Source organism: Podarcis pityusensis (genome assembly GCF_964106645.2).
Source record: "Podarcis pityusensis genome assembly, chromosome: Z".
Taxonomy (NCBI): Eukaryota; Metazoa; Chordata; class Lepidosauria; order Squamata; family Lacertidae; genus Podarcis; species Podarcis pityusensis.
Window position 1 is genome coordinate 47,171,149 of NC_138044.1, and position 21,909 is coordinate 47,193,057.

The following is a 21,909-nucleotide window of genomic DNA, read 5'->3' on the forward strand; positions in this document are numbered from 1 at the left end:
GAAGCCCCATGTAAAGTGCACGATCCCATAACACAGGGTTTCCCAACTTTGGGACTCCAACTGTTTTTGGACTACAATTTCCATCATCCCTGTCCACTGGTCTTGCTAGGTAGGGACTATGGGAGTTGTAGTCCCACAACAACGGCTGGAGACCCAAGTTTGGGAAACCCTGCTCTTTGGACACACAGGTGCCCCACAGACCTGTCTCTGCTGTGCTCTTCCTGTTTAACACCTTCAGGATATCTTTGGTTATCTTCTTGATGGCATGCCGTGCCTCATCACGCTGCTTCCCAACACCAAAAAGGACCACCAGCCGCTGGTTGCATTCGTGGCTGCTTGACTCCTCCTGAGAAGTAAGAGGTTGGGAGGGATGGGTGTCAGCTGCTGATGCCAGGCGGGGAGGTTTTCCAGCTACCAGTGTTAAGAGGCCCTTGCCTACCTCACAAACCCAATGAAGCAGGGTGTGGGGGACCTCAAAGACATTTCCCCTAAACCATGCTCACCTACCCCACACCTGATGTCAGGTGCAGTGGGCAGGTACTGGAGTGGCTGCAAAGGGACAACTAGGCAGGAGCAAGGTGCACCTCCACCAGCATTCAAACTGCTGCCAAAATAGAGGGAGAAAACCTCAGCTATAATGGTCATTTCAATGCAAACAGCTTGGTGCTGCAGCAACAGCAAAGCCCCTTGCAAGGCAGTTCCCAAGCGCCTGACCACCAACTGGCTTCCAGGCGCTTGGGAAGTGCTGCACAATGGACTTCAACAGGCGGGTTGCCCAGAGAAAGGTCTGGCCTGCTGAACCAAAAACAGTACTCTTTAGTGCAGGGTTGGTGAACCAAGGCAGAGAACATAAAGCATTCCATAACGTAGCAGGCAGTGGGAAATGCTTTTGATAAAAATGCAAGAGTTGCTCATAGGAAGGTGCCATGTTGTAAATCAGAACTTTTGTCCACCCAGCCCATGATGGGCCTACTTTGTCCCTCAGCAGTTTGCAAGAGTCTCAGAAAATGAGATCTTTCCCATCACCTCCTATCTAGAGCCTTTGGCTGAAAATGCCAGCAGTCAGACCTGGGAAGTTCTGCATGCAAAGCACACACTCTGCCACTGAGCTGTACCCTCTCTCCTAAATCTACATGCATAAAGTAGCTGGCAGAGAAAAGTTTATATGGCACATTGGCCATCTTTGCCACACTGCACCATGCACTAGATCAAGGGTGGAAAAGTTGTAGCCCAGCGGATGATGCTGGACTTCGTACTCTGATCATCCCTTGCCAGTGGCCATGCTGGCTGCTGGGGCTGCTGGGAGTTGGAGTCCAGCAACATCAGGAGGGCCACAGCCCCCACCCCGCTCCAGATCACAGTCTATGAAGCTGCCTCCAAGTTTCTACTTTGCAAGTTGTTTCCAAGTGACTCTGAGTTCATGTTTCTGAAAAAAGCAGCTAATAAATATTAATCATAATAAGATGGGTGATAGGTCGCTTTGTTTTGTGTCAGTAGCCGAGCCCTGCTAGTTACCATACTTCCTTTTTTAAATGGGGGGACAGCCACATTAATGTTTTTATAAATTAGGCAGGGGGCGGGGAGAGGAAGCATGCACAAATTCATGTTCTAACTCAGGGCTTTCACATTTCCTAGAGTCCTCCCACCTTCTTCCGAAAGGTGGGAAAGCACTAACTAGCACACTGTCAGAGCCCTCAAACCTCCTTCCCAAAGTGCCATGGTTACTCGGCTTTGGGAAGGCAGCACAAGCACGGGGGTGGGGGGTGGGGGATGTCAAATGTTGAGGGCTGACAAAAGAAGCCTTGAAGGCTGCATGTTGGACCACCCTGTTCTAACCCAGAAAGGTAGCAAAACCCAAATGATGCAGGTCAAGGGCAGAGAAGTTTGCAGAGAAGTTCGACAAGCACACAGAAGCAACTTCCGCAAATGATATCTCCCTCGTGTTCTTGAGGATGTAATGAGGGGAAAGTGACAGCATCTCAACTACACGGAAGGCAGTGGTGAGGAGGGTATTAAGTGGTGTCAGGTGGAATATGCAGCTTGTCAAACCCCAGATGGATTTCTGCAGTGCTAAAAGTTGGAGAGGGACTGCTGCAGGCAGAAGCCACCTCAAACACCATACTAAGTGGCCTGTTCCCATCTAGCAATATAAATTTATACACAACTGGTGTCTTCCGCCAACAGAAACACAAGACCCAAATCATACACAACCTATTGTTCTTGTTTACATATGAAAAACACACACAACAAAGAATCTACTTAGAGAGCCTTAAGGGGAAAAGTGCCAAACAAGATTTCCTTCAATGGTGCACATTACATCAAAACACAACAAGACCTACAAATTCTTGGCAGGATTATCTAAAACAACCATTAAAGGACATTATGAATATGATTTTAAATATGGGCGAGCTGCCAAAATCATGGAAGAATGCTTATATAATTTTGATTCCTAAACAAAGCATAATGTCTCCTGCGATTTTATGTTTAAAGTTTTAGAATATATGGGTTGTGGAGACACTTATATAAAAGGAGTTAAGGTAATATATACTGACCAGTCAGCTAAGCTGATGGTATATAGCGTTCTGACTGAGAAGTGTAAAATAACTAAAGGAACAAGTCAAGGCTGTCTGTTGTCACCTTTGTTGTTTATAATAGTTTTAGAAGTTTTGGCACAAAGAATAAGATGTAGTTAAGATTAAAGATGTAAAAGTGGAACAGAGACAATATGAATTAAAAGCATGTGCAGATGATGTGGTGATATCTGCAGAAGAACCAATAGAGTCAATCCCCAAAGTATTATAAGAGATTTTAAAAAATTGACGAAGTAGCAGATTAATAAAGGTAAAACCAAACTCTTGCTTAAAAATATAAAGAAGGAGAGTAAGAACAAATTACAAAATTTATCCAGTTTAAAGATTGAAAGAAAGGTTAAATATTTAGGTGTATGGGTAACAGCAAATAATATAAATTTATATAGAGACAATTATTTAAAAACCTGGTAAGATATTAAAAGAAATTTGCAGATTTGGAACAGAATGAATCTTTCATTATTAGGTAGACTGTAGACCATAAACATAAATGTGTTGCCCAGAATGTTATTTCTGTTTCAATTGATTCCAGTGACTGGCAGGACAGATTGTTTCAATGTATGGCAAAAAGATATCTCCAAATATATTCGGCAAGGGAAAAAACCGAGAATAAAATATAAAATATTGATAGATGCAAAAGAAAGAGGAGGTTTTCCCGGCCAGATATGAGATTTTATTATGAGGCAAACTGTCTTTGTTGGTTGAAGGAATGGATGTTAGAAAATTCAGATATTTTAGACTTAGAAGGTCATGATAATATTTTTGGCTGGCATGCTTATTTATGGTACGAAAGGTGAAAGTTCATAAAGAATTTACAAATCATATAATTAGGAAAAACTTGTATAGAGTATAGGATAAATACAATAATTTATAAGAGGTAATAAATTAATTTTAAAAATTAAATTAATTTTTTTTAAAAAAATGGCTCTCACCGCTGGAAGCTATAGTGGTAAAGAAAAAGAATATGATAGAAGGGTGGGCAACTTATAGAAAACTATTAAAACAAGAGGGAGGAGAATATAAATTAAAAGAATTTAAGGAATTATCAGGGAAATTAACAACATGGTTACAATATCATCATTTGAATGAAGTATTTAAGAAAGATAAGATACGAGGGTTTGGGGAACAAATATCACAACTGGAGTGAGACCTGTTGGAATATAATGTATAAGGTGTCTAAAATGTATAAAATATTATTGGAATGGGAGACAAAGAATGTGCAAGTAAAATCCGCAATAGATATTGGTCATAATATAGACATGGAAGCATGGGAACGATTGTGGAATATGAATACAGTGGTACTTTGGGTTAAGAACTTAATTCGTTCTGGAGGTCCGTTCTTAACCTGAAACTGTTCTTAACCTGAGGTACCACTTTAGCTAATGGGGCCTCCCGCTGCCAAACAATTTCTGTTCTCATCCTGCAGCAAAGTTCTTAACCCGAGGTACTATTTCTGGGTTAGCGGAGTCTGTAACCTGAAGCACCTGTAACCTGAAGTGTCTGTAACCCGAGGTACCACCGTATAAAATTTACAGCATGTTATGGTTTAAGAGAAAATTATATGAAAATGATATATCGTTGGTATCTAACACCGAGTAAACTGGCAAAAATGTATAAATCTAAATCAATGAAGTGTTGGAAATGCAAAGTGAAAGAAGGTTTTTTTTATCATATGTCTTGTAGTAAGGTTAAAGCCTTCTGGGAAATTATAATGAATTGAGAAGGATGTCTAAAATAACGTTTGTAAAAAAAAAATACCAGAAGCTTTTCTTTTGGGAATTATAGGAAAAGAACTACCCAGACTGTACAGAAATTTATTCATGTATGCGACTACAGCAGCAAGAATGTCACTCGCCCCAAAATGGAAAGAAGTCCCAGCAAAGGAAGAATGGGTACAAAAACTTATGGAATATGCAGAAATGGTGAAACTTACCGGAAGAATAATAAATCAAGATAACAAACTTTTCATAAATGAATGGAAATGGCTTATTGAATATATACAGTTAAACTGTAAAAAGATAAAAAAATTGGCAGGATTATTGTAATAACCTGCAGTTTCCTAAGAGTATACATTTAGAGTAGATAATTAAATGAGCAAATTAGATGAGTTTGGATATGCAGAAGGTATTAAAAAATAAATTTAAGGAACTGCAGAAAGAGGGGGAAGGAAGTCAAACCTTGAAATGTTAAAATGATTGTAAAATTAATGAAATGTATAAATTTGAAAAGTATAAATAATATTTTTTAAAAGAAAAGACCTATAAATTCTAATGGAGATTATATTTTTCAAAGTGACACAGGAGAAATTTGAATCCATACTACCTGCATGTTGCATTAGTCACTATATCGGTCAAAGATCTTGTTTATAGATTGTAAGCTGATGTTATCGTTAAGTGTATTAAACATTACCGGCTCTCTTTATTCAGGCAAGGGGAAGACAAATAGAGAGTTATGTTTAATTTGATTTATTTATTTATTGAACTTATATAGCGCCCTATACATAGAACAAAATCAAAATATAAAACCACAAAATATATAATCAGAATAAAAACAACCACCCAATAACCCCCCCCCACAAAAAAACACATTTTGAAAGGGCATAGGATGTCAATCAAATCAACCAACGGCCTGGTTAAAAAGGAACGTTTTTGGCTGGCGCCTAAAGGTGTATAATGAAGGCGCCAGGCGAACTTCCCTGGGGAGAGCATTCAGATGGGGAGTAAATGCAGAGAAGGCCTGTCCTCATGTTGCCACCCTCCAGATCTCTCGAGGAGGCACATGAAGGAGGGCCTCAGAAGATGATCTCATAGGTTCATATGTAAAAAGGCGGCCCTTGAGGTATTGCAACCATTTAAGGCTTTATACGTCAAAACTAGCACTTTGAATTGGGCCTGGAAACTAATTGGTAGCCAGTGCAGTCAGACCAGGATCAGTGTAATATCCCCGAACCATTTTGCTACAATGAGCAACCTGGCTGCTGAATTCTGCACTAGCTGAAGTTTCAGCTAGCTGAACTAGCTCACCACCTGCCTACTGCAGCATAACTTATCATCAAAAATAAAAAGTAAAATAGTGGAAATATAACACAGGCAGGCTCAGTTGGCAACGTAAGCCGTTTAAAAGCAATTTGACAAATAAATTTTCTGAAACCAGGGTTATTTTCTAAAAGGGAGGGTTAGTTGTTTTTTTTAGGTGCCAGACAAAAACTTTCCTCTATAACCAGGTCTTCGGCCTAGAACTATCAGCAGCCTTGCAGAAGTAGGTGGAATGTTTTTAATGTAGGTTGTTTTGTTTTTTTACCCTATGGTTTTAATGTATCTAGTGAGCTTTAATTGTCTGTCTGGTTGGTTGGTTGGTTGGTTGGTTGGTTGGAAGTTGCTCTGGGTTGTCCTGGGCAAGATAAAGCAACTAACAAATTTAATTAATTAATTTAATTAATTGGCCTGGTTGTGTTGAATATTTGTTTGGAACTCGAGTGGCAAGTTTCTTTTGATTTATGAAAGGTTTTGATTGCAAATTGACATGATGGTATGCAAAAATGAATGTGCTTTGTAGGAAAATTTCATATGGATACCAAACAAGAGGCAAGCTTTCTAGCCTAGCTACAACTTAATTGGAGTTCAGCAGAAATAGCTAACTTCTAGTTCCTTGGGAGTGTGTGTAGTGGAAACTGACCTTCACTTGTATTCCACTGTTTAATAAACATGGTACGCATTTATCTGTAATGTCTTGTTATTCACTGCAGCGTGTGCTGTGGGTTTCTCACAACTGATAGCATAATACAATTATTTTATTTAGAGGAGATTAGGTCTTATGCATCTGATTTCTACTCCTGTTCTCTCCATCCAGGGCAAGCCTTGAGCTGCTTCTTCTCCTACCTGTGGAATAGGGAAGTGCATGGAGTACTGGATATGCCGAGGCTGGTCATAGAGGGACGCCAGCATTCCATCTGCAACTCTGTCCTTCAGGAGAGGCTTGATGTCCTTCTCAAGATCCAGTTTCTCCGGAGAAGGGCTGGCTTTAGACTCGCAGTGCATGGGAGGGGAAAACATCTGGTGGGGGGAGAAGAGAGATGCACACGCAGAAGGCAAGGTGAGGTCACTGAACTAGTTGGAAAGGGGGAGGAAAAAGGCTACCTTCAAAAAAAGCAGTCTCGGAAGGACACCAAAGCAAGGTTGCTATAGTCTCGTGGCCAACACACCAAACAGGCCTGTCACTCACTGCATGCCTTTCATTGAGCACCAGGCAGTGCAGGGGGAGGCGGGAGCCTGGGGTAATCAGCTGGCTACCAAGGATTCCAACGACTTGCTTCTGTCTCTCCCACTAAACCCACGTTTACGCTGTCAGGGCCACCTGACTCCCTGCACGCAACCCCACTTTGGCTGCCACGAAAAGGTGACTTTGGCTGTGCCAAGCTCTGCCCTCATCCCTGGCTGCCTCTTTGAATACTGGAATAAAACGGGCATTCAGGGAGCAGAATGCTTATGGGCTGTGCCCTCTCTGCAGCATACCAGGCAGAGGAAACCAAAGGCATGCACTACTCCCCCCCCCCCAAGCACTGGGGTGGGGGGCACACACCAAAACCCCCCATTATTTTCTGAAGTCAGAAGTATAGGACTTAGAAAGGGGCCTGGCCAGGGCCACCCTGGCAGGTCATACCGAGAAATCTGTCTTCTCCATATCATCAAAAATCACGCTGGAGTTGTGGTCAATGTCCATCTGGCACTCTGACAGGCCCGTGTCCTGGGAGAGACAGGAAACAAGGCGCAGCCGTTCAGATCCTAAAAGCCCCACAAGCAAGCCCCAAAGTCCCCTTTTTCTCCTGCACTATCTCCTTCTCTTCCCTGGCCCACACCTCTAGCTTCATGCTGCTGCTCCCTTCCACCTCCTTCCTGTCGTGCTCGTCAGCTGTGTCGTCAAAGGGCGAGGGAGGGCGAGGCCCATGCTCGATGGCCAGGTCCCCGCGGGAGATCAGTGTGCACATGTACATGTTGTGGGAGAAGACGTCGTGCCTGATCAGCTCACAGAACAGCAGGACCAGGTTGAAGAACTCCACCCTCTCGTTCTCGTTGCTGGGGTCGGCTGCCAGGGAAAGGGAGAAGAGCAGGTGAGGAAGCAGCAGTGTAGCCACATTTCCCCAAAGGAAGGGTAAGCGAAGGAGGGAAAGGCTTTCCCAACTGCCGCCTCGGGACCTGCCAGGAGTTGAAGGTGAGAGCCCATACACCAGAGCCCATACTTAGCACAGGAGCCTGGGTGTCCAGGAACTGCATGAGGACGTCCTGAAAGACGGGAGTAACGACTGGCGAGAGGGAACCTGAGGAGATGGAGCCTTTCTCGTCCACCACTTCTGAGTCTCCGCACCTCTGGGCAGAAAGGGATGTGGTTAGTCTCTAGCCCCTCAACCGTCAAAACAAAGACCATCCCGCTTCTGCAGTTTGCTGCCTTTGGATGAAGCAAAAGCCTGCCCCAGTAACCGAGGTCTTCACAGCATAGGAACCAGGGTATCTTAACAACATCTGTCTCCTGTATGGGCCTCTCAGCTCTCTAAGGATGTCAGCTGACACCCTGTTCTACATTGCCCGGCCTTCAGAGGTTAGATAGGTGGGCGAGTGGCTGCTTTTTGCACTGCACTCTACACTCTCCCCACTTGTGATTTCCAACAAATGGTATTCAGAGGTACAGTGCCTCCAGTTTTTTGCGACTATGTTCTCTTCCACCAAGTTATGTTGTGTTGTTATGTGTTACGTTACGTTACGTTTTTGCTTGTTTTAAATAGAATTCTATTACCGTTTTTATTTTGGGGATTTTCTAAACAGCTTTTTTTTTTTTTTTTTTAACAGAAGAGTTGGTTATAATTTTGAAGCAAACAAAGCTACTGCCATGGTCATCCACACAAGAATGACACCAATATCCTGGAGGTGATAACAGAAGCTGTTACTAGCATTTTGTCCAAGGACACCTAGTGAGTTTCAGAGTTACCCCCCAACTCAAACTCTGCATCAAACCTTAATAACCAGGTCTAGGCGGAAGAGTGGGATTTTAAGAGTACTTACCCCAGCTTTTCCCAACCTAGTGCCTTCCAGGACTACAACTCCCATCAGTCCCAGGGGCTGATGGAGAGTTGTAGCCCAAACATCTGGAGGACACATGGTTGTGGGAGGCTGCTTTTCCCAAATCACTAGATTCCTTGCAAATTTTTCTTTTCTTCCACACCTACAAGTTCTCCCTACAGCAAGGATGGTGAATCTGTGGCTGTCTTGATGCTGTTGGACTGCTGTTAGCCCAGCCAGAACAGCTAATCAATTATGCTTCATGGACATTGTAGTCCAACAACTGCTGCCCGGCTCTGCAGTTGAAAGTGCTCCCGCACTCACCTCCGCTTCAATCTCAGAGTTCCGCTTCTCCAGCAGCTTGGCCACAACCATTGCCCTGTGGCGCCCGGATCGCTTGTGGCTGACAGCCCACTCACACAGAAGGGCCACCACTGCGTCATCATCTGGGGAGATCTGCCAGGAAACAGGTTGAGTAGAGCAGCAGTTCCCAAGCTTCCCTCTGCCCCACACCAGTTGAAAACTGCTGATGGTCCTAGCAGATCACTTAATGATGTTTTTTTCTGCCTGTTGTAGCAATTGTAATGCACTGTACTAGATGCTGTGTGATTTCTAACTGCATTTTTATCACTTCTTTTATTTCTTATGTAACAGATTCCACAAACTGCAAACAGTAATGCACGAAAGCACAATGTCAGAAACAAAAGAAGCTTCTGTTTACTGCTTCTTCTTTTTATTGTATTTTGGTGCATTATAGTTAAATATCAATACGAATATTTAACGCAGACATGCCCCAGACCACCTGAATTAAGCTTGTAGACCACCCACAATTTTGGAACCCCTGGTGCAGGGTATCTAAATGTGCCAGGGGCTGGTGACAGGCTCCACTTCTGCAGACTGACCATGAATGGGTTCTGAGGTCCCATAGTTTCAAACAATCCTACCCACAGACCCTGTGCTCTCTTCCCACATTGCTCAGAGAGAAAATGCTCTAGTAGAGGCCCAGAGATCAGGCCAGGTCAGGATATAAATTCAGGTCTGCAACACCAGCTGTTGCTTTACTTCAGTCACAGTGTTAAACAAAGCAAACATTAATGCCAGAAGAGGCCTGCTAGAGTGATCCAAGGTGAGAGGATTATGACTCCTCCTCCCCCCCCCCCCCCCAGAAAAGCAAAACTGCAATTGGCTTACGTTAGAAACCATGATAAACAACCTAAAGTTACACACACATACACACAAACAGTTCAAACTCAGTGCCACTCCACTAAAGATAAGCAGAACATTAAGGACCAAATGCCTGGGGAAAACAAGAATGTTTTCGTATGGTGCCTCAGAACAGAGAGTGATGATCACTAGCTGCTCCTAACAGACTCCTGCATAAAAGCCTTCAGTCCCTTGCGAAAGCTTCTAGAACAGTTTCATTACTCCAGTTTCTAGACTGACGGTGGTGACTTGCTGAGAAACAACCTTCCCTTGGCCAATGACTGGACTTTCCCTCCGTTCTTGACCCTGGACTGTACTCTGGCTTTGCTCTCTGGAACATCCTGTAAACTGACTCTGAACCCCTGGCACAACCCTATCTCCTGAAGCAGGGGGCACACACTGCTCCTAAACCCAGAGGTTATTGACAGCAGCCACTGACCGACCCCTTCCCACTATTCAGCATCACAAGGTGGTTCCGAGTTCTGGTATTATGGAAAAACAGAGGGAGGGGGCAGGAACGGACTTACTTCTACCCACATTCTCTGCACTGTGCATGGCTTTTGTCCCATGTGGTTTGACATTGTGAAGCTGAAACAAGAGGTGGTGAATGCTATGGACTGAGCTGGAATCGACGCAACAGACCACAGTCTCCACATGAAACCTGCTTCCAACATTCTCTGGCTGCATACACACTATAGAACTCAACACAAATCTGGAGTGGAGTCCTTAAGACAGTTGGGAGGCACCTTGTACACCTCCTTCCGGCAACTTCAGAGCCCCGCTGGTACCAAAGTTTTGCTCTGCTTTCTTCTGGACCACATCAGTGAGGCTGATGTGTCATCTGGTCACCCAGGGCCTTCATTCATACTGCCCTGGCTTAAGCACTGGGGAGGTCACTTGGGTGCTGCCAACACTGCGGTTTGACTTCACCCCCAGCACACTCCACTGTCTCCCAAGATAGATAGATGCCAACAACTATATGCACCCCTCAAAAAAAAGGGGGGGGGAATCATGCAAACTGTACTTTACCCCTTACAGAGCTACAATTTTCAGCACCCTTAAAACAACAGTTCCAAGGATTCTTTGAGGGGGTGCCTTACGTGTACGGTGCGTTCGCAGCCTCAGCCACACAGACAAAGGGCCAGGGCTCAGAGGCACAGCACCTGCTATGCATGCAGAATGTCCCAGGTTCAATCTCTGGCATCTCCAGGTAGGGCTAGGAATGTCCCCTTCCTGAAACCCTGGAGAGGCACTGCCTATCAATGTGGATGTTACAGTGAGCTAGCTGGAACAATGGCATAAGGAATGCTCTTATTCATATCAGCCCTTTATCCAGAACCATGAGGACTGGAACCTTACTTTATTTTTAAGGGAAGGACCAAAGCTCAGTGCAGGACTCAGAGAACTGCTGGCAGCCAGTGTGGATGATGCTGAACTAGAGGGGTAAAGAGGATTTGACTCTGCAAAGGGCAGCTTCCTATGGTGAAAGAAACTGCAGCTGCTTTGTGCAGTAGTCCTCACCTCGTGGCTGTCTTTGCTCGGTCCTCCCCCGAATATCCTGTTGTACAAGGAATCCAAAGAGTTGCTGAAGTCTGATCTCTCGAAGCTGTGGCTATCTAGCACTTCCAAGGTGTGCAGCACACGGCTTATTGTGAATCCTGGAATGGAAGAGGAAAGCAGAAGAGATACAGAGGCCGTCCTGTGGCAGGTGGCAGACTCTCCTTCCTTGGGAGGTTTTCAAGCAGAGGTTGGGTGTGGCCATCTGTCATGCTCTAGCTGAGATCCCCTGCACTGCAGGGGGTTTGATGACCCTCGGGGGGTCCCTTTTAACTCTACAATTCTAGAACTCCCCAAGTAGAAGAAAAACAGCCAGGCTGCCTGGAGAGTGAGAGGAAAGGCTCATGAACAACTGGCAGAACAGATAAGAGCACACGCGCAAACACATCAGGGCGTGGGGGTGGGGACATGAAGAGCAAACCACACTTCACGTGGGCAAAGTGTGGCATGCGTTGCAGCATGGCCTACCTGCAGTGGCTTCTTGGCATTTGTCAAAGGACCAGCGCACCTCCACTGCCTGGCCCCGCTCCTTGATCTGCTGCTCGATCTCCCGGAGTCTTGCTCGGACCTGACAAGGAAGGCACGTTGGAGAGGATGTGGTGCAACCCCCAGAAGCACGAGAGGGGCTGCCACCATTTAGCCCCAAACACCCAAGAGGGGACCAAGCAGGGTGAGCCAGGGGTGACAGGGAAAGCCTGGTATGTCTCTCCTGCAGCTGGGCTACTGGCCCAGCAAGCCGTGGGAATCGAGACCGACCGAGATGAGGGGCTCCAGGCCCTGGTGCTCACCTGCTGCTCATTCCGGTCCCTGCTGCTCACCTGCTGCATGAAGCCAGCGCTGACCCCAGGCATGGGCAGGTTGGAGGGGGAGATGGGCAGGTGGTCAAGTGGGGAGCCAGTCTTTATTCGGCTGTCGGTTAGGGAGTAATGCCAGACGAGGGCACTGGGGCAACACAGGACAATGCTCTGAAGAAATACAGTAGAAAGAGGGACTGAGTTCCCTAGAAGGTTGGCAGGCTCCTCTTCCCTGTCCTCCCTCTATTCCATGCTTGCTATAAACATCCTGAAGACTTTGGACCATTTCCCCTTTTGCTCCCTTTTGCCCAGTATTAAGAACTCTCCACAAAGCATCTGGTCCCCACAAACCTGCTGTAACCAGATCCAGGTACATGTTAACTAAAATCATTGCATGTTATTTCTGTTTGCCCTTGCCTTGACCTCTCTCCTCATCTCCCCTGCTGTCTCCTTGTCTTGAACTATAGGCCCCATCCAGCACCTCACATTTAAAGCAGTATTATACCACTTTAAACAGTCACGGCTTCCTCCAAAGAATCCTAGGACCTGTAGTTTGCTAACAGAGTTCTTAGGAGACCCCTGCTCTCCTCACAGAGCTACCGTTCTCAAAGTGGTTCATACATCAATCCCTCTTCCCAGGGAAATCTAGGAATTGTAGCTCTGTGTGGGGAACAGGGGCTCCTAACAACTCTCAGCACCCTTCGTAAACTACATTTCCCAGGATTCTTTGGGTGGGAGGAAGCCATTACCTGTTTCAAGTGGTATGGCATTGATTTATACATATATAACACAGATGGAATTATATATTGTAAGCCTCCCAGAGTAAGGACTTGTCCTTGGTGAAGCACCACGCACACAAATTGGATGAGAATAAATTTGTTTTAAATGTGCCAAGCTTGGTTGTCCCCATTTTGCCTAGTACTGCATTCCATCCCACTTAGGGTGACACAGCCTGGCACTCCTTGTTCCTTATTTGCCATCCTGTTAAGGTCAGGAGACTCCGACCAAGATGGTCAAATGCTGCCTTCCAAGCCTGCATATCTGGCCATGAGAATTCTCCTAAGATTGTTCCACTGATTCACACCTTCCTCCAGTGTCCTTGCCTGGCTAGAATGCATCTTTGGACTCTGGTCATGCCTCCTGCTTGCCTGAATGTAGTATGGAGAGAGGTGTGCAAGTATGTGCAGAAACTACATTTATTTCTCCACCCACTTATGCTCTGGCCCAGCTCCTCTGGAAGGTTGCCCAGAAGGGAACGGGTCCCTTCGGCTGAAAAGGGTTCCCTGGCAATGTGCTAAAATGATCACACCAGTAAAAGGGCAAATATCTGTAGGATTTCCCAAAAGTCCCTTCTATGAACAATCCTATTCCACCAGTTGCCTAAACCCTCCTGGACAGTAGATGTGCCCGCTTCCCCACCCCCACCCCCTTGAACCGTCCCGTCACTCCATTGACCAGGCATCTGCCTCTACCCTGACTTGCCTGGAGGATGCAGCTTAGCCCATAAACCACAGGGCGGTGCTGTGGGCAATGCAGCAGGTCACCGAACGGACTGGGAGGGGGATTCCCCGCAGCCGGCTGAGGGGTGGGTGTGGATGGAAGAGCAGGGGTGCTCTGTGCCGTGAGGTGGTGGGCAGGATGCCCACCAATGCTGTCCAGCAGTATGGCAAGGCGGCGGGTGCAGAAGTAGGCGAGACGCCTGGACAAGTAGGCTGACTGCACGAACTCACCGGAATACTGTTGCGGAGAAAGGAAGGAAGGAAAACTTGTTCATTGCCAGGATGGAGGAGCTGCCCCTCTCCATGCAAAGCAGCTCTGGACAGGAAGAGGAACTTCAACCCTGGCCAGACTTTGAAGCCGAGGAGAAGGACCAAGGGGGAGAAGGAGCTTCCACCAGGTCACCACACTGCCAGATACCCTGAAGAAGCAATGGCCCCAAGACCAGGCGTCCCCACACCAGCTGCCTACATCCCCGGGCAGTTCTCTGACTCCCACCCGCTACTCATCATCTTTGCCAGGGACTACTGGAGTGATTGGGCACGCAGGAGCTTCAGAGTCACTGCCAAAGGGCCTGGCTGGCTACTCAGGAGCAGGGGAAAGTGCATGGAAGCCACATGCCCAGATCAGCCTCCAGCTCCTACATAAGCTCCAAGTCGTAGCTGCTTCACTGATGAAGAAACAACTATCCTCCAGGCTCCAGTCTTCCTGACCTGGTATCAGTCAGTGCAAAAATCTTCCTTCACAACAAACATGCCATGGGCAGCCATACCAGCAGCCATTCTATCAAGGGAGAGGAAGAGATGGACTCATTCTCAAGGCACAATTGAGAGACCAGCTAGCATTTGACGCCTCTCCCCCATCAGCTGTTTCCATTCAAGCTGGTTATTATAACAAATTTGTGATTTTAAGAACTGGGGCCCAATACTATTTCCTTCCACTCTTCTCTCCTTGTCCCTTTTTCCTTTCATGCCATGTTTTTCAGACTCTTAAGTCTGCAGGCAGGGAGTGTCCTGCTTGTCATGGTTGTTGCAGAGGAAGGGGGTAAGCTGACCTGCAACAGAAGGGGAAGAAGCAGCTTCAGGAGTTCATCTTCGCCTGGTCGAATCTTCTCAAAACACTCAAGAACCCAGGTCAGGAACTCGTGTCTATCCAGCATCCCATCCTGGAAGCAAAAAATTAGATCTGAGCAGACCTTTCCCTAGATGGGAGCCAGAGCGTTTGAACCTCTGACAAGAGAAAAGGAGAAGTATAGTCAAAAGGAGCAGTCACACCCTTTCCCTCACCTGGAACATGAACATAGCTAACTTCTCATTGTAGTCCCACTGCTTCACAGAGTACTCCACTTCCTGGGGCATGAGGCTAGAGGGAGATGCACAGGCCTGTGCCAGCAGCTGCCGATGGAAGTCCGAAATCTTCTGCAGCTGCTCCCACAGGAACTTGGTGATGATCTGCGTCCACTCTGGAAGGAAAGAAAAGCTGCTGGAGAGGTAGAAGGGGCTAGGGCTGGGCCTCAAGGGCTGCAAAGAAAAGCGCACTGACGAGGGGGAAATAAGAAGGGAGTCGTGGGAAGCCAGGGCAAGCTGTGGACTCCAGAGGCCGAGCTGCAGCATCAGAAGCGCAAGCTGGTCCTGCCCCAGGAACAGGAGAAATACCATATTTTTCGCTCTATAACACGCACCAGACCATAACACGCACATAGTTTTTAGAGGAGGAAAATCTGGAGGCATGCCACCCGTAGGCATTCCCTCCATAAGACGCACAGACATTTCCCCTTACTTTTTAGGAGGAAAAAAGTGAGTGTTATGGTGCAAAAAATACGGTAAATGAGCAGACAAGTACCAAAGGTCAAGGACAAGGGTGGGGAGCCTGTGGCACTCCAGATGTTGTTGGACTCTAACTCCCATCAGCCCCGTCTAGAAAGGCCAGCCATCAAGATGAGGGGAGCTATGGTCCAACTACATGTGGAAGCCACAGGTCCCCCACCTGTGGTCTCAAAGCAAGGGTGGGGAGCCTTTTTCAGCCTGAGGACCACAACCTTCCCAGAGTCACATGCCAGTGGTGGGCGAGGCCAGAGGCATAGTGGAGGGAGCAACTAATGTCAACTTTGCCAATGTCCAGTAGGCTTGTTTCTACACACCCACTCCCATCTCTCTCTCTCTCTCTCTCTCTCTCTCTCTCTCCTCCATTCAGGCAAGAAAGAAGCAGTAACTTTCTCCGTCCAGGCAAAGATGCTAGGTCTGCAAAGCAGGCTCAGTGAGGGCTGTGGCCTGGGGAAGGTTTCAGGGGCCAGATAAAGAGTCCTTGGTGCCAGGAGCAGGTCAGCAATAACTCACACAAGTTCAGTGAACTCTTTATTCAAAGAAACAGGGTAGCTCAGGAGGCCACGCCTAGTGGGCACAACAACCCTTCCTGGTAGAATTTGAACCTATGAGGCAGTTGTGAGGACTGAAGGTCCCTGCCTTCCTACAGTTCCCTAAGTCTCCTCCTCCCCTGGTTCCTTCTCAAGCAATCTGAGACTCTGTTGTCTTGCCTGTCCTTACTCCACCCTCTTCACACCTCCTCTGGTTCTGGGAAACAAGGGGCAAGGAAGAGCTGGTTGCAGCAGGAGTGGGAGACACCTGTGACTCTTCACCAGCCTGACTCATCTCTGCCTCTTGGCTCCAATCCACTCCAGTTTCCTCTTCTGCCTCTGATTCTGGACTTATCTCTGCCACAGCCTCTTCCTGCTCACTAAACCCTGTTATCTCTTATGCTTCCAACACCTCTTATCCCTCTGACCACTCATCATTGTACCACCACCAATTTCCTGGCTCTGAGCCTCCTTGTCTGAGGGGTTCCCTTGGGGGTTCCCTAGCTGATGCCTCCCACCGCTCCTCTGCATCCTTCCCATCCATAATACCCAAGGAACCACATTTGGCCCATGCATGGTCTTGAAGAATAATGATGCGCAACAGCTGGAAGAAGAAGAAATCTCCAAGAAACCCAAGCCTGTCTAGTCCCACACTGCTGTATGGGTCCAGATGGCATTTGCAATGGGGAGAAGCAGTCCTTACCACTGAATGGATCGATGACATGCCGTTTCTTCACTTTAGTTTCTGTGATGGCTGCATAATAGGCACAGGTCATTTTGATCAGCCAGGCTGCCCTCATCACAGGCACGGTGTACTTTGCTAGGTAACCAAAGACCTCCTCTTTCTTACTGAAGATGGGCACCTGACAGAGGGAGGGTGGAGGGTGAGAGCTGTAATTGGAGAGGGGCTGTCCAGCAACAACAACTGCTGGAGCTGAAGGCAGCTTGCTGGTAGATGCAAAACAAACAGTGCTCCTGTTCTGCCCCAGCTTTGAAAGAAGTTAAAAGTGCTTAAAGTCATGGCTCCCCCCAAAGAATACTAGGAAATGTAGCTTGTTAAGGAGGCTGAGAGTCGTGAGGAGACTTCTATCCCCTTCACAGAACTACAGCTCCCAGATATGCCTGGGAAGAGATTGATTGTTGAACCACTGTGAGAACTGTAGATCTAATAGCGGGGGATAGGGATCTCCTCATCTGCAGTACCCTTAACAAACTACATTCCCCATGATTCTTTGGGGGAAGCCATGACTGTTTAAAGTGATACTGCTTTCCATGTATTGTGTAGATGAGGTCTTTGCTTATAAGGAGAAGGCCATATTTGGAAAGTCAACATATGACCTGGTGCCACAGCTTCTGCCACAGCCATGGAAATCCCTCCCCAAAAGTTCACCAGTCCTTTTTCTACCAAATTCCATGCCTATCAACTCTTCTGAATCACTCTTGCATCTCCAAACTGTCCCAAATACTTTCTCTTTATCCTCTTCCCATTCAGCCCCTGCACTCAAGTCTGCTCTTCCTTTCTTTTCTAGCCACTATTCTCAGAGACATCTCTCCTCCCGCCCCAGAAAGGGTCTATCCTAGAGTCACAGCAAGGAGGAGCCCATTTAGCTTCTGGGTCACAGTTCAGCCATCCCTACACTACAACTCCCCCCTCCCCTTCTTCCTAGCAGCCTTAGCTAAAAGAAAAAAGGGGAGGGGGAAGTACCTTTTTAGCCAGGTGAGTGAGGGGCTTGGTCCCAGCCAGATCGTTGAACCAGTTGTTAATAGCACTCTGGGAGCGGGCTGTCACCAGCCAAAAGTTATCCTTCTGGTTCACCTGGGGTTTTCGGCGGCCTGTGTCAGGCAGAGTGTTGCAGCGCAGCTTCTCAGCAATGATGCTGCTAAAGTTTGAACTGATCTGGAAAATGGAAAAGAACGAGGTGGTGGAGCTCCCAAAGAGACCCCGCTGCCCCCACTCTGCAAAGACTCACTAGGCACAGCACACTCGGCGTTAATCGTCAGCCACATACTGTCTTCATCTCAGCTATGAAAGCTTCATGCAGAGGATCCAAGACACTCTCTCTCTCTCTCTCTGTATGTCACACACACACACACGAACACACAAGCGAAAGATAGCAGAACCCTGCTCCCAGACCAAAGGCACTTTCCACCTGTATTGAGAAACTGGTAGGTTACAGGATGCAGACCAAGGTGAGTTTGCAGGGTGTCAAAGCTTGAACGTCACATCTTGTGACCCAGCACAAAGCGTTCATGCACACGCTCACAACAGCTCTCCTGTTTCCGCTGCAAATGACCCACCCTTCTGCAATCAGAACACTGGCTCCAAAATCAGGAGAAGCAGGGGATAGCAAGTACACATGTCATCGGACAGGAACACCCAGTAAATAATAATAATTTAGTAACGTTAAACTGATTTCTGTTTTTCAATGTTGTAAATCGCCTTGAGACAGTTCTTTAGAAGGCAAATTAACAAATTGGGGTGATGATTATATATCCCTAGAGCTCCAGGTAGCTGGTGGATAGCACTGAAGCAAAAGAGTACAATGATTGTAGCTCCAAAAAGCCAGTAGAACACCGAAGCTGAAACACTGATGCTGTTCCACAGGACCCAGCCACAATCACTTAGGAGGCTGCAGCAGGTGCACCTTCAGAACGGTCAAGCCTCTCACCTTGGAAGGGTTGAAGTTGACATTTTTGGCAGTGCCATGCTCATCCCCAGAGACCGCCGGCTGGTTGTTGAAACCCTGCTTCACATTGAGAGCTGTCAGCTCATCCTGCAGAAGAAAGGGGGGGGGGAGCATCTAAGACCAGGTGCTTTGGCAGAATCAATAAGGAACAGTTCTTGTCATCACATATGCAGTGGTGGTCAGTGCCCATTGGGACTGGCAGGGCAGAAGGCATGGAGACCAACAGCAGGCAGAGCCAGAGCCAAAGCCAGCCACAGCCAGAATCAAATGCAGGCAGACTGTAAGTAAGTTGACTGGTTGTGAGAGAGGCAGAAAGATGGGGATTGGCTTGAGGTAAGCTGAGGGCCAGTCTCCACTGCTCTGCTTAAGAAATTATATTAGCAATTATTTCTGTCTGATCCAGCAATGCAGTCCTTGTGATTGCATTTGAAAACATTAGGAACTACAGTTCCAGCAGAATAGTCATGATGTCATTTATTTGGGAAGTGGTATTCTGTTTTTCAAAAGCAATGTCTTTCTAAGAAGCCTCACAAAAATAAGATCGTAAAACCAGTATCATTAATATCAAATTAATAAATTTTCTTTTTTAAAAATCAGAACCTAAAAGAGCATATCTAAATCACTGCAGCAACCAGCATAATGTCACAAAATCCCAGCAAACTAAATAAATTTGAAACAAGAGTTAAGAATAAATGAGCCGTCAAATTCTCCTAGTCAAAGGCTGATTGAAGCAAAAATGTCTGTACAGCCTGCCTAGAAAGCAGACATGGAAAGGGCCCAAACATATATCTCTAGGCAGGAAGGTCCATATATTCTGTGTTACAAATCATACTCCCGACAACATGGCATCTATCCAATGAAACTTCACGATACTGAAAGTGTAATAGGTCTATATGAGGCTATTAGCTATGAACATAAAAGCCCTGCTGGCTCAGGCACTTGCTTATCTAATCATTAGAATGTAGGGAGGTTCTTTCTATACCACATCAAACCAGGGGTCCATGCAGCTGAGGACGCTTATCTACACCAGTGTTTCTTAAACATTCTCCCAGCATGGAACACTTGAAAATTGTTGACGGCCTTGGCTGCCCACCTAATGCTTTTTCGGTCTGCTGTAGCAAGCATAATGAACTGTGCTAGCCCGCTTCTTAGCTGTATTCTTTATCACTTCTTTTATTTCTTATATTGTATTACAACCTGCATCCTACAAAATTCAAATTGCAAACATAACAAAATGGAATGAAAGAAATAAAAGAAGCAATAAGGAATACAATTAAATATCAATGTTTAATGAGGACATGCCAAGGGGTACCTGAATGAAGCTTGTGGGACACAGTGGCCCTGGTCTACACTGACTGGCAGTTTCAGAAGAACTCCTGGGTTTCAGAAGCAGGAATCCCTCCCAGCCCTTCCTGCAAATTGAACCTGGGGCTGTCTAAGCAAATGCTCTATCACAGCCCCCTGACATCCTCCTCTCAAAGCACCCACAACCAAATGTCCATGGAAAGCCTTAAAGGTGGACCCGACTGTAGCACTGCCCTAAACCCACTTGTGATCCCCAGCAACTGGTTCCCGGAGGCAAGCCGCCCTCCTACAGGTGCTACTTTCTAAGAATGGGGAGCTTCCATGTCCAAGCCTCTATGGGGGGGGGGGCTGAAGGAAGAGAGAGGCGACACAAAGCACCCTCCTTCTGAGCTGCCTGGGGAGCGGGGGGGGGGGGCGAGCAGCTGGGGAAAAGAAGCGCACCTGCCTGGCATGCAGTCACAGGTTGCCGCTGGGCCAGGAGCTGTGTCCCACCAACACCCCAGCCCTACACACGCCAAGCACAGCACAATTTCCCTCTGTCTGCTGCTGAGCTCACTCGGCATGAGACTCATACTCCCAGGGCTATGGTCTCGAGCCCCACAGAGGGCGGAAAAAACATCCCTGCCTTGGAGGCGACTGGGCGAGATGGCCCTGGTCGGGACCCCTTCCAGCCCTACGATTAAGTGACCGGGGCGCGGGGAGGGAAACGCCGGCTTCCTTATGCGTCTGGCATGGGGCGGGGGGCAGGCAATGCGAACACAAGGGCCCCTTACTCGGCAGGGGGCGATTTGGATCTCAGGTTAGGGGGGGTGTCTAATTCCCCGCAGGTGGGTGTGGGGCGAGAGGGAGCCCCCTCCCCAACTGGCCCACAGGGGATATCCTCCCACCTCCGACCCACAGGGGGTTGTGCTGCTGACCCGCCGCCCCCCGCCGCCGCCCCCTCTCCCCACCTCCTTCTGCTTGGGGTCCTGCGGGTACACGTCGGGAGGCCCCAGACGCGGCCGCTTGAGGGGCCGGTGCTCGTAGCTGAGGATCCCGAAAGCCGCCATGGCGAGGGCCGCGGGGGGGGGCAGCCGGAGCAGCGGGCGGTGGGGGGCAGCGAAGCCCAACCGGGCCCGCCGAGGGGGGGGGGAAACGCTGGCCCCCGCGACAACAAGGGGCCGGCGGAACTAGCCGAGCAGGTCTCGACAGCTGCCGGAAAAGCCCGAGCCCAGCAGGGCTGCCGAGGCGCGGGGATTGTGGGGCTGGTCGGACGAAGTCTTCCGAGGGAAGGAGGCGGAAAGCGACGAGCGGGGCCGGAACGAGGGAGGGCCGGAACCAAAAGGCGGGGGCTGCGGTTGCCAGTGGGGGAGGGGAGAGCACGCCGGCTGCACAGGCGCAGAAGCTTTCCGAGCAAAAGAGGCCGAAAGCGACGGGGCGGGGCCGGAACGAAGGAGGGCCGGAAGCATTGAGCAGTGGCTGAGGTTGCTGCGGGATGGCGGCGGGGAGGGTTGGGGGAAGAGAAGGGAAGCGGAACACCGGGCGGCCACGCGAGGGGACGGTGACGTCAGCGGCCGGAATGAGCCGGGGGGAGGGTTGAGCGCAACGTTCTTTTTTCCCCTCTCGCCCTCTCTGGAGGCTACGGAAATCGCCGAGCGAGGACGGAGAATGCCGAGGGAGCGGAGGGATGCTAAGGAGGCGTTTGCCCCCTGCTGGCTGACTTTGGTCGTTGCAGCAAAACTTGATGGGTCGCGGAAGAGGAGGACCAAATCATTTTAAGTCATTAAAAAAAAAAGTTCATGAATGTAAATTCTAGTCAATACAGCATTCTTTAAAAAAAAAAAAATCACCGAAAATGTTAAATAAAATATAAAAAATAAATCATAGAATGCGTAT

At 47.8% G+C, this 21,909-nt stretch overlaps 1 protein-coding gene across 9 annotated transcripts in view; it reads right to left on the bottom strand.

Moving 5' to 3' along the window:
- Positions 1-21,305, bottom strand: part of MED12 (mediator complex subunit 12) — a 54,046-nt gene extending 32,741 nt beyond the window's left edge. For 3 of the 9 annotated variants that reach the window (XM_080990036.1, XM_080990035.1, XM_080990034.1), the window contains exons 1-16: positions 20,985-21,304; positions 18,712-18,816; positions 17,748-17,939; positions 16,746-16,905; positions 14,976-15,151; positions 14,744-14,854; positions 13,675-13,929; positions 12,217-12,363; positions 11,867-11,966; positions 11,363-11,499; positions 8,963-9,094; positions 7,825-7,951; positions 7,444-7,670; positions 7,248-7,331; positions 6,467-6,640; positions 202-346 (exon numbers count right to left, since the gene is read on the bottom strand). In XM_080990036.1, the coding sequence (XP_080846162.1) occupies positions 202-346; positions 6,467-6,640; positions 7,248-7,331; positions 7,444-7,670; positions 7,825-7,951; positions 8,963-9,094; positions 11,363-11,499; positions 11,867-11,966; positions 12,217-12,363; positions 13,675-13,929; positions 14,744-14,854; positions 14,976-15,151; positions 16,746-16,905; positions 17,748-17,939; positions 18,712-18,816; positions 20,985-21,083 (2,371 nt within the window). In that variant the 5' untranslated portion in view covers positions 21,084-21,304. Of the gene's footprint in view, positions 1-201; positions 347-6,466; positions 6,641-7,247; positions 7,332-7,443; positions 7,671-7,824; positions 7,952-8,962; positions 9,095-11,362; positions 11,500-11,866; positions 11,967-12,186; positions 12,364-13,674; positions 13,930-14,743; positions 14,855-14,975; positions 15,152-16,745; positions 16,906-17,747; positions 17,940-18,711; positions 18,817-20,984 lie in introns of all 9 variants that reach the window. The other 6 variants (XR_013981474.1, XM_080990033.1, XM_080990032.1 and 3 more) reach the window with 4 other exon arrangements.
- Between the last annotated feature and the right edge of the window lie 604 nt (positions 21,306-21,909).